Source organism: Mobula birostris, chromosome 19 (genome assembly GCF_030028105.1).
Source record: "Mobula birostris isolate sMobBir1 chromosome 19, sMobBir1.hap1, whole genome shotgun sequence".
In the NCBI taxonomy this organism is placed as follows: Eukaryota; Metazoa; Chordata; class Chondrichthyes; order Myliobatiformes; family Myliobatidae; genus Mobula; species Mobula birostris.
In genome coordinates this window covers 47,088,888-47,101,929 of record NC_092388.1, presented here as the reverse complement: position 1 = coordinate 47,101,929, position 13,042 = coordinate 47,088,888, and the positions used below count along the sequence as shown (strand labels likewise).

The window sequence follows — 13,042 nt, the reverse complement described above, 5'->3', positions numbered from 1 at the left end:
CCTTGCATGGGGAACCTTATCAAATGTCTTACTGAAATCCATATACACTACATCTACTGCTTTACCTTCATCAATGTGTTTTGTTACGTCCTCAAAGAGTTCAATCAGGCTCGTAAAGTATAACCTGCTCTTGACAGAACCATGCAGACTATCCCTGATCAGATTATGTCTCTCCAAATGCTCATAAATCCTGCCTCTCAGGATCTTCTCCAACAATTTGCCCACCGCTGAAGTAAGACCCTCTGGTCTATAATTTTCTGGGTTATCTCTACTCCTTTTCAAGGGAACAATGTTTGCAACCTTCCAATCCTCTGGTACTTCTCCTGCCCCTATTGATGATGCAAAGCTCATCACCAGAAGCTCAGCAATCTTCTCCCTCGCTTCCCACAGTAGTCCCGTCCTGGCGACTTATCTAACTTAATACCTTTCAAAAGCTCCAGCACATCCTCTTTCTTAATGTCTATACACTCAAGTATTTCAGTCTACTGTAAGTTATCCCCACAATTGCCAAGGTCCTTTTCACTGAAGCAAAGTATTAATTAAGTACCTCCGCTACTTCCTCCAGCTCTATGCACGTTTCCATTCTCACTCCCGATTGGTCCTATTCTCACATGGCTCGTCCTCTTGCTCTTCACATACTTGTAGAATGCCTTGAGGTTTACCTTAATGCTGCTCACCAAGGTCTCTTGTAGCTCTCCTGATTCCTAATTTCATTCTTGAGATCCTTCCTGTGTTACGTACCCCGTAACTGGGTTGCCAAACCAGCAGAAATGGACCACTCATTGGAGTCTGGATTACTAGGAGCTAATAAAGTTTTATTAAAGAAATAAGTTACAGAGTACTCTAATGGTAAGAATATAAATGCAACAGGTTAGCAATGATAATACACACATGTACACAGAACTAGGGTAATAGGAATCAACCAAGCTCTATCGCAGTCTAGGGGTAAAATGATCAGTCTTAAGTGACGCAGAGTTCAGTTCAGCTTAGTACAGTTCACAGTAATTGCTGTTGTGCCATTGGAGGTGGGGGGGAGGAGGAGGATGCAAATTTGATTCAGGCAGACCTTTGATGTTCTTCGCAGTTGGTTTCGGGCGGACCCTTTTATGTCTTCTATCCCGCTGTGGTCACCGACTGTGACTCCTCCGTTCTGGATACGACTGTTCTTCCGCGGTGAACCCGGCACCCAGGCAAGGGCGGACACACACACACCAGGTTCCCACCGATTGTACCTTTACACCCTGTGAGTCTATGGTCGGTTCCCGCAAACTGGACCTCCAAACTCCCACCAACTTGTGCGGGCACACCGCTCTTCCAGGGTCTCGTTATCTTGTGATCTCGTGGTGTCTGCCGTGCCTTAACGAACCTGTTCTTTTTATCCCCCTGCTGAGGTATCGCCTGTCCATCAAACTTCAAACAGTTCAGGTTCAAAGCAACCGGTCTTTCAGTATTCTGAATTGTGTTTCTTTTCTGTTATCTCTCTCTCCTCTCTCATTAACATTTTGAACATTTCTCCATTGTCTCCCTTATCTCTCTCATTAGCATCAATCGTTTGATAACTTGGTTTGTTGTCACACCTGGCACCTTTATAATTTTCTAGAGCTCCAACAGTACCTAGTTTCTTGAACCTTTCATAAGCTTTTCTTCTTAACTAAATTTTCTACATCATTTGTACACCATGGTTCTTTTACCCTACCGTCCTTTCCCTGCCTCAATGATACATGCCTATGCAGAACACCATGCAAATGTTCGCTGAACATTTGCCACATTTCTGCCATGCATTTCCCTGAGAACATCTGCTCCCAATTTATGTTCTCCCATTCTTGCCTAATGGCATCATATTTTCCCTTACCCCTATTAAATGTTTTCTCAGATTGTCTGCTCCTATCCCTCTCCAGCACTATGGTAAGGGAGATAGAGTTGTGATCAATACCTCCAAAATGCTCTCCCATCAGGAGATCTGACACCTGACCAGGTTCACTACCCAATACCAGATCAAGTGCAGCCTCTCCTCTAGTTGGCTTATCTACATATTGCGTCAGGAAACCTAACTGAACACACCTAACAAACTCCACCCCATCTAGACCCTTTGCTGTAAGGAGATGCAAGTTAATATTAGGAAAGTTAAAATCACCCATCACAGCAACTCTTTTTTTTATTGCACTGTTCCAGAATCTGCCTCCCTATCTGCTTCTCGATGTCTCTGTTACTATTGGGGGGGGGGGGGGTCTATAAAAAACACCCAGTAGCGTTTTTGCCCCGTTCCTGTTTCTGACTTCACCCACTGACTCAGTAGACAATCCCTCCATGACTTCCTCCTTTTCTGCAGCCGTGGTACTATCCCTTGCCTCCCTTCCTGTCCTTTTTTAAACATCTAAAGCCTGGCACCCTCAGCAGCCATTCCTGCCCCTGAGTCTTCTAAGTCTCTGTAATGGCTACGACATCATAGATCCCGGTGTGGCCTCCTGTATATCAGTGAGACACGATGTAGATCGGGAGACCGCTTCGCTGAGCACCAGAAAAAGTGGGATCTCTCAGTGGCCACCACTTTCAATTCCACTTCCCATTCTATCTGTGTCTTATCTATGGCCTCCTCCGCTGTCATGATGAGGCCACACTCAGGTTGGAACTTCCAGTAATGCCCTCCCTTCTCCCCCCCCCCTTCACCATTCCTCATCCCCCTTTTCCCTCTCTCACCTTGCCCACCTACCACCTCCCTCTGGTGCTCCTCCCCCCTTTTCTTTCTTCCCTGGCCCTCCATCCTCTTCTATCAGACTCCCCCTTTTCCAACCCTGTATCTCTTTCACCAATCAACTTCCCAGCTCTTTACTTCACTCCTCCCCCTTCAAGCTTTATCCATCACCTTGTGTTTCTCTCTCCCTTCCCACCACCTTTTAAATCTACTCCTCAGCTTTTTTCTCCAATCCTGCCGAAGGGTTTCGGTCTGAAACATCGACTGCACTCTTTTCCATAGATGCTACATGGCCTGCTGAGTTCTTCCAGCATTTTGTGTGTGTTGTTCACAACAGAGTCCTTCCACAGACTCCTAGTTCAGCACAGAACAGAGCAGTGAGCTGAACTGGCCTGACCCTCACCTCTGGTCCCAACATCCTGACCTTTTCAATCCGGCCCAGCGCCCAAATCGTCATCCAAGCATTAGGTTCAGTCATATCAATACGCTCTGGGACCTGGAGCCTGACTCCAAGTCCAATGGGAAGTTGCAGACTACTGCTTGTGATGATCGTTTGCCAGAAAAAGAGTGATTAGCAAAGTACTAGGAGTGATTAGCAAAGCAAAGTCTTTTCCTTGTTTCATTGTTGTTGGTACCAATATGTACCACGACTTCTGACTGTTCACCCTCCCCCTGTAGAATGTTGTGGATCTGGTCATCTGTGTGATCATTGCATCTGGGAGGCAACATGCCATCCATTGTTTCTTTCACGCCCACAGAATCTCCTGTCTGCTCCTCTAACAACTAAATCCCCTATCACTATTGCACTTTTCCTCTTCCCCACCCCACCACCTTCCCTTCAGAGCCAGACTCAGTGCCAGAGATATGGTCTCTGCAACTTCCCCCGGTAGACCATTTCTCTCCCAACTCCCTCACCTCCCCCCCCACTCCCACCAACAGTATTATTGAGGGGAACAACCACAGGGGTACTCTGCACTGGCCCCTTTCCCTCTCCTGACAGTCATCCAGGTACCTGCCTCCCGCAACTTAGAGGTGACCACCTCCTCATTCTCCCGTATGAGCCGAAGGTCATCCGGGTGCAGCTTCTGTTCCTTAACACAGTCTCTAAGGAGCTACAGCTTGATGCACTTCATGTAGATAAATTTGTCAGAGAGACTAGAGTTGCCACATCTCACACAAAGGACATGTCACTAAAGCATGATTTATACTTGTGTGTACGGGCTATGCCATAGCCCTACACCGTAGCGAGCATGCGTTATTGTGTCTGCTTCGCTCTGCAATTCACCGCTAGTTAGCGTTGGGGTTTCTATGCCACTGTCTTCGTGAGAGACATGGACGAGGAAATGCATTTCAAATGTTTTCAGATGTCGGCTGGTAGATTTGACGATTTGGTTCATCGTCTCCAACCATTTATTTCGCATTGGTGTACAGACATGGCGGAGAAAAGCCACCGGAAATGCGTAGGAGGAAATGCGATGCTACCAAGCAGACCAATCACAGTTGTTGCGGTCTGCGTCGCTGCGACATGTGAGTTACTTTTTTGGGGAGGTACCCATCACCCTACGGCGTAGGGTACGCAGTACCTACAGCGCACATTTGACGCAGAAGTATAAATTGGGCTTTACCGTGGATCCATTCTCAACACACTGGCTATGTACTATTAAACAAAAAGGAGAAAAAAAAGTTTAGAAGGTACTTCATAATCAGCATGAAATAATGGGCCAAACAACCTGTATGATTCAATAAGCAGTTCATTCTCAAAAGGTGTCAAACTTGGCACTGCCTTTGAAATATTGAATCAAATTGTTAGTGTTTCTCATAAAAAAGATAAAAATGGGTAGACGAACTGATTTCAGCCTAGGACGTGGTTTGGATGTTGCAAATGCACACCTGGTCCAGCTGACCTCAGTCGTGAGGTAATCACCACAGCCTGACATTGACATCCACTCTGATCCAAAAGGTTCCCTGGTATATCTTGTCATAAAGCCCACCAGCAGCTTTACACATTGGCCCTAGGAAACTTCAGCACTGTGTCATGATTGAAACATGGGCAAGGATTTCTCAGTTACCACCAATAGTTATCACTCAGTTGATGAATTAGTACTCCAGCTATCTTGACCACCACTTAGTAAAAGCGATCAGAGCAGTAACCACGAAGAATGTACTTCAGAGGGGATATTTTTGTCACCAAGGGTTTCTGAAGACCATCGGGCGGGAGGTACTGTAGCATTAGGACGAGGACTGTTAGGATGAGAAACAGCTTCTTCCCCCTGGCCGTGAGACTGCTGAACACCTGTAAACGTAAATTTGCTGGACCAGATAACGACAGCACAAAAAGATCGTTACTTATCTTTTCACCAGTTTATTTCTTCGCGTTCAGCCGGCGAGTGAACTTGGTCCCGACATCAGGGGAGAAGCGTTCTCATCCCTCCGGCAGTTCAACAAGTTCACTGCCTGATGTCAGAATTGTCAGAAGTTATAAGGCCACCGATACAAAAGAACAATCGGTTTGATAAACATTCCAGCCAAGTCAATGGACTATTGATGCAAAAGAACAATCAGTTTGATAGACATTCCAGCCACTTTAATCAAAGAAAGGAATGTGCTACCTGGTTTGTTGGAGCCAAAACTTAATTACAAAGATAAGAACATCCACCAATTTATGCTTTAATTAAGAATGTCCTGTCCTGTCTAATTTCCATCAGGTTACTGCCTTTTGTCGAAACCAAAAGGTGTGAAAAATCAGGAGATATTTTATGTGGATCTGTGTGAACTTTAACCCTTATCTTACTCCAAAGAAGCTGCTGTGAGACATTATTCAAACACACTGCAGTCACAGACATAGTCGGTACTTAACCCATTATTTACAGGAATTTGAGAATCCCCAATCCCCTTAAACTTTATCACACTCTGCCACCAGCAAGGTCTCATCACGAATGAAGTGCCAGTAGTGTTGCACTGTTTACTTTTTAACGTGTCATAAATGCCCCTTATGCTAAATGTCCATCTTCTGGGATATACTGTATAATACGTAATTTATTTCTGGTAATATTACTGTGTCTTGTGTGTGAGTTATGTGCACTGTGTTGTGCACCTTGGTCCTGAGGAACACTGTTTCATTTTGTGGTATACGTGTATATGACTGAATGACAATAAACTTGAAGCAGTAGACTTGGTCTATGGCAGGTGGTGACATAACCAATTTGAGGGGAAAATCTACTCGATACTATTTTTAAAAGTTCAGTTTTTTCAGAAATGCTTGTCTGTTTGTATAAAAGACCTAACTACAGCCCATCTTCACACCAAAGTTGCCAAATGAGTGACATGCTGAAAAGATGTAGCACCTTAACACTTGTCATCCATTAACAGCAGCAGAATTGTATTCCATCAACCCAAGGGATCGCATTGCTCTCATTCAACCACTACCCTTGACCCAGAGGATCAAATCTGTAGAAGGCATGCCAGGCTTACCTAAAAACTTGATCATGCTAATGTGATTATTCCAAAACAAAAGAATATAAATTTCATAGCCAGAATTGTAACTATTATAATATGTGGTTTTATTTTCTCTGTATAAACTCTGTACACCATTCACTTGATTTTTCTTTGATATTTATATTTTCAGGAGCGAAGCAATCTGTTAAGAAAATGGTATGACTTGGTGATGAAGAACAAAGACGAGCTTGCAAAACTAATTACTGCAGAAAATGTAAGTGAGTAACACAAAGCAGGAATTAACCAAAATCATTTGTATTTTGAAGTGTTCCTCAGATATGTTTGATTTTTTTTTAAGTTGTATCAAAATTTATACTAGAAGACTTCCATGTATTAAATACCTTTGCAAACATATTAAAAGGAGTTTTACGCAGAAGCATTCCAACTCTTTTATACGGAAAGCCAAATTTGAATAATGGTAAACTATAAATAAAAGAAATTGGCTACACAACCACCTGTGCTTTATTGTTTTGAGTAATTCCATAATTCAAAATGTATCAAACGACACAATGAAATTTTAAGTCATTAACAATTCTGAGTCCTTAAACTACCTTTTAACTGAAAACATTATAATTCAGGGTTTTTCAGATTACATTCAGATCTCAATTTGTTCTCCTAGATGGCAGGTATTACATGTGTGTATGGTTGTCTTTGTCAGCAAGCACAAGTCCTGATGTATCTTCAAGACACATGCAGTGTTTAGCGTTAGGTCTAGAGCTTTGTATGCATAATACCTAAAGGTAGGTCTTTTAAATCAAGTGTGATGTATGTAATCTACTTCATAAGATTAAAAAGTTGCTTATTTTCTAAAATAGTGAACAAAATTCTTGTGTGCTGTTTATAAAGTAATATAAATGTGATTTATTTGATTATAAAACATCTTGAATTGCTTTCTATGAATTAGACTTAATTTTCCATTTCCATTGACTTGAGATTTTCAAGTTGATCTGAAACAGAATTGTTTAAAACAGATAAATGCTTGTCTTGTAAATAGAGGTCAGATAGAGGGCAGTTATAAGCTTGTAAGTTCTTGTGAATCAGAGCTCTATTACTTTGTCATCTCTAATAAAATGTTAAGTATTGAGTATTGAGCAGGCAATGTTTTTGTAAACACAGGTAGTATTACAATCATTTGCAGCCCACAGTGATTTATTTTCCAGTTTTCTCTCGTTATATTCTGTTCTGCACTACCAATGCCATTGCATTCATTACCTCTTCCTCTCTCATCCCCTTTCACATCACCTGTTCTCTCATTTTCTTTGAACTTTCTGCTCAGATACTGAAGTTTCTAACCTATTTTCTTGTAATGAATCTCATCCTTAATTAGAAATCCCTTCTCACAAACATTTTTCCCTGACCCTCCAGGGCAAAAGCTAACAACAATATCAGCTACACACATAAAAATTGCTGGTGGAACGCAGCAGGCCAGGCAGCATCTATAGGAAGAGCTACAGTCAACATTTCAGGCCGAAACCCTTCGTCCCATGATCCTCTCATATCCCTTTTGTCAATCAACTTTCCAGCTCTTGGCTCCATCCCTCCCCCTCCTGTCTTCTCCCATCATTTCGGATCTCCCCCTCCCCCTCCCACTTTCAAATCTCTTACTATCTCTTCTTCCAGTTAGTCCTGACGAAGGGTCCCAGCTTGAAACGTCAACTGTACCTCTTCCTATAGATGCTGCCTGGCCTGCTGCATTCACCAGCACTTTTTACGTGTGTTGCTTGAAATTCCAGCATCTGCAGATTTCCTCGTGTTTGCATTTTCAAACAATATCAGCTTCCCACCTCAAACCTCGTTTGGAATTCGGTCTCTTCTGATGTCTTGTTCCCTCTTTTCCAAAAAAAATTCAAGTTGTTCAGTTTCTAAATAAAATCCAAATGGGCAAAGACAATTTGCTATTGTGTTTCAGCTTCTGAATTACATGCAAGTAATTTACTATTTTTTTGCTACTAAATCAAAATGAGATAATTCAGAGCAACACACACAAAATGCTGGAGGAACTTAGCAGGCTAGGGGCGAGACCCTTCGTCAACTGTACTTTTCCATAGAGGAAGCTCTCGGCCCAAAACATCAACTGTACTCTTTTCCATAGATGCTGCCTGGCCTACTGTGTTCCTCAAGTATTTTGTGTGTGTTGTTTGGATTTACAGCATCTGCAGATTTTCTCTTGCTTGTGAGGCTTTGGGATTGCTTTAGGATTCAGCATGTAGCTTAGTTTAAGAATCTGAAATCATAGTAAGTAAGGAAACATCTTTAAATTCAATATTTTGTGTAATTTCTGGAATATAAAATAAAAACTGTAATAGCACCAATGATTTTTGAGTAAACTGTCAAAATCTTTATTCATGTAATACACTATTCTATAATCCAAACCTTTGGAGTGTATTACTTTAAGACTGTGAGATGTAATTGCTCAGCATGTTTCCTGTTCAGACAAGGTCACACTCAGATTGCCTTTTTAAAGTCTAATGTTCTTAACTGAACTTGTGTTCAGGTGTTAAATTTTTATTTCATCATTGAACTGTGTAACTTTGAATCAATTGGTGAGCTTCAATTTAAGTCCAAAAATACAATGAAAGTTGGAGCTCTTCTTTATTTCCATCAGAGAAATGTTTCTGCCTTTAGTTCACAAAGTAAAGCCGTTGCAATTCAAATGTACGTTTGGTTAGTTTTTATAAATTGGATTCACTTTTTCTACCCGGGTTTCTGAACAATAATTGGTATATCGATGGAGAAATATATGTTTCAGGAACTGGCAAAGACTGAAAAGAGATCTCTAAACGTATTAGTGTAACTACTAGAAAACTGCATTACCAATGTCAGCTTTGAACCATGCCATTCTTGCTCAAGGAAGAGAGGGATGGAGAGCAGATCCATACATTTAGTACTTAAAGGAAACCAGTTAGCTTCCATTTCATATACTGTAAACAGGAAACAATGTGAAATTAATCTCTTCTAGCACATAACCCCAATTGTCTTTAGGGATTAAAGTCTTGAGTTATACACTACTTTAGTGGCTACTTTATTAGGTACCTAAAGTGGTCACTGAGTGTATGTTCATAGTGTTCTCCTGCTGTATCCCAACCACGTCAAGGTTCGGTGTATTGCGGGTACAGAGATGCACGTCTGCACGCTACTATTGCAGCATGTGGTTATTTGAGTTACTGTCGCCTTCCTGTCAGCTTGAACCAGTCTCCGCTGACCTCTCACATTAACAAGCCGTTTTCGCCCATGGAATTGCCTCTCACCGGATGCTTTTGTTATCATACCATTCTCTGCAAATTCTGTGCATGAAAATCCCAAGAGTTCAGCTGTTTCTGAGATACTCAAATCACCTCATCTGACACCAACAATTACTCACTCAGATCATATTTCCTCCCCATTCTGATGTTTGGTCTGAACAAGAACTGAATCTCTTGACCATGTCTGCGTGCTTTTAGGCATTGAATTGCAGCCTCATGATTGGCTGAACAGATATTTGCATTAACGATCAGGTGTACCTAAATAAAGTGCCCACTGAAAATATATTGTCTTAAGTATTTGTGCATCATTCTCAGTATTATATATATTCACAAATTAATATAAAATTAACCAAAATAAAAGATATACAATTAAGATCCCTGAAACAATTTATAACAGTGCTTGCCATCTGAGCTTGTGACCTGGTAATGTTTCAATCCAAACACCACACTGCCTCTATACACGTGGCCCGGAAACCTCCAATAATACCGAAGTATGAATGCTGATACTTCTACATTGCTTGCATCTTGTCAGTAGTAACACTAACTCTTAGTAACTGGTCCATTTCAGGGGAAACCACTGAAAGAAGCTGTAGGTGAAATAGCATATGCCGCGTCCTTCTTGGAATGGTTTTCAGAAGAAGCTCGTCGAATATATGGTGATATTGTTCCTACCTCTTCGCCGAACCGTAGGATCCTGATCCTGAAGCAGCCAATAGGAGTAGTGTCTATTATAACTCCTGTAAGTACTGTCTTAGGAGATATAAAATATTGTTACCACACATTTGAATCATAATCTACACATTTAAAATGGGCAATTTGCAAATACACATAATGAGCATAATGATTCCAGTTAATTGGGGCAGCCACTTATTTGGGACAACTCTTAAAGAATAAAAACAAATTGAGAAAATAGCTGGGATTCTCTTTGTTTATTTGGGACAATATGCCACTTAATTGGGGAAGGAGACTTTTACCAAACTAACTGGTGTCAGTTGTGTGCATATTATGTAGCCGTTAGACACTACACTGTGCTTAGAGTGAATAGTGTCAGTTGTGTGTGTGTTCAAAAGCAGTGATTTTTTTTCTCTGATAGTTGGCGAGAAGTAAGCAGTTAGACAATTCAGAACTGTTTTGCTCACTGCGGTTTCAAGCATTCATACTTGGAAATGCCAGAAACGGCTAGGAGTGAAAATGAGATGATTTCACTACTTCAGCAAATTAGGAACTTTGACGAATTTGAAGGTATTGACAGTGATTTTGAATGTTACCTTTGGTTCTTACCAGACAATCTGCTGTTACCTGTTTACATGTACCAGCAGCCACACCCCAGTGCAGCATTTGACAGACAGGCTAAACCACATGAGGGTAGACATCGGGTCCCGTAGTCCGGTGTGGTAGCGACACGTCGATCCTAGCGTGCAAAGTTAACTCCAGCAGACTGGGCGAGTCTGATCAGCTGGGGATCTACTGGCCAGGAAGGCTGTTCAGCAGGGAGCAACAGAGGGAGATAACGGGCAGGCAAGGAGATGAGGCAAGAGAGGGAAAGGGGGATGGAGAATATAAGGTATTGTTCCTCAAACCTGAGTGTGGCCTTATCACCTCCTTCTGGTGCTTCTCCCCCCTTTTTTCCCTTCCAATGCCTTCTGTCCTCTCCTATGAGATACCTGCTTCTCCAGCCCTGTATCTCTTTCACCAGTCAACTTCTCAGCTCTTTACTTCATCCCTCCCCTTCCCGGTTTCACATATCACCTTCTGTTTCACCCACTACCTTTTAACTCTACTCCTCATCTTTTTTCTCTCCAGTCCTGCTGAAGGGTCTCGGCCCAAAACATCAACTGTACTCTTTAACGTAGTTGCTGCCTGGCCTGCTGAGTTCCTCAGCATTTTGTGTGTGTTGCTTGGATTTCCAGCATCTGCAGGTTTTTCTCTTGTTTATGAGAACTATTTAATTTGCTTAATTTCTGTATTATAATAAGGGCCTCCAGTTTCATTCACAACAGGGGTTCCACAGACACCTCGTTTAATGGTAGAGATCCAGGGCATTAAAAAGTTTGGGAGCCCCTGATCTACAGGTTCTTGAACGGTTATGTAGGATTTACTGCTGGTAATAGCAGTATCTGGTTTAGAATTAATTAAAAGGTAACGTTTTGGAAAAGGTGTTCCTATATAAAGTTGTAATTATAGTTACTTCTTTACAAGAATGATGGGGTATCGCAGTTCATGGTCGCGAACTTTGATCTGAGTGGTTTGCAGATACTTAGGAACAATTAAATAGAAACCCGCCTTAAAATAACAGCTGAGTTTAGGATCACTTGAGAATCCAGTGTTCATTGTTGGAGCTACCATCAAATTTTGTTTTTCAATTTTTCCTTTCAGTACGTGTTTTGTGCAGATTAATGTTTCACTTACAAAATAGAGTTGCAAATTTGTACAGCAAGGAATCAGGTCCCTTGGCCAAGCCACTAAGGTGCTTCCCTGAGCTAGTCCCATTTGCCTGTGTTTCTCTCACGTCTCTCAATATTTCCTATCCAAATGTGTATTAAACATAATTGTTCCTGTTGCTACCAGTTCCTCTGGCAATTTGTTCCATCCACCCTCTCAGATTCCATGTAAATCTTTCCCTGCTCACTGTAAACCTATGCCCCCTATATTTAGACTCCCCTACCCTTGGAAAAAGACTGTGACCATCCACCCCATCCATGCCTCTCATAATGTTATTAAACTTCTATCAGATCTCCCCTTAGTCGCCGCCACTCCAGAGAAAGCAACTGATCGTGAGGCCCATCTCGGCCTCACAAGGGAGCCATTTACTAGTGACAACAGTGGAATAGAAGCTGTCCCTGAGCTCGTAGCATGTGCTCTCATGCTTTTGTGCTTTCTGCCCGATGGGAGAGGGCAGAAGAGAGAGCAGTATCTCTGAGGTGGATTGGGTCTTTGATTTTGCTGGCTGACTTACCGAGACAGCGAGAAATATAGACAGAGTCCATAGATGTGACAGTAATAAACTAATACTAATGTTGCCCTTTCAGGGATCAACATTCTTGTACCCCCACTCTCTCTCTCTGTTCTACAATACTCCCTGGGACCCTGTCATTCACTGTGTTTGTCCTGCCCTGGTTTAACTTCCCAAAATTCATCACTTTGCACTTGCTTGAGTTAAGTTTCGTCTGTCATTGCTTCACCCACTTTAGAAAGATCCTGTTGTAATCATCTTTATCTTTATGGTTCACTACACCACCATTTCACCTTCATCTGCGAGCTTGCTAATTATACCACCTACGTGCTCAACCACATCGTTAATATACATGACAAACAACTAGAGACCCAGCATTGATCAGTGCAACACACCACTGGTCACAGGCTTCCAATCTGCAAAACAGCCCCTCCATCATCAGCTCTGTCTCCTCCCACTAAGTTAGCTTTGTATCCATTTGGCTACCTCAAGTGATGCAACATTCTGGATCAGCCTACCACTCAGGACTTTGTCAGCTGTGCTGCCCTCATCAATGCTCTTGGTCACAATAAAAAAAACTCAATCAAATTCAGAAAATGATTTCTCACATACAAAGCTGTGTTGGCTATCCCTGATCAGTCCTTGCCTTTCCAAATGCAG

At 42.0% G+C, this 13,042-nt stretch overlaps 1 protein-coding gene across 1 annotated transcript in view; it reads left to right on the top strand.

The window, feature by feature from the left end:
• aldh5a1 (aldehyde dehydrogenase 5 family, member A1 (succinate-semialdehyde dehydrogenase)) overlaps positions 1-13,042 on the top strand; it is a 32,429-nt gene that overhangs the window by 3,758 nt on the left and 15,629 nt on the right. The window contains exons 2-3 of the mRNA XM_072283553.1: positions 6,318-6,401; positions 9,998-10,168. Coding sequence (XP_072139654.1) covers positions 6,318-6,401; positions 9,998-10,168 — 255 coding nt within the window. The remainder of the gene's footprint in view (positions 1-6,317; positions 6,402-9,997; positions 10,169-13,042) is intronic.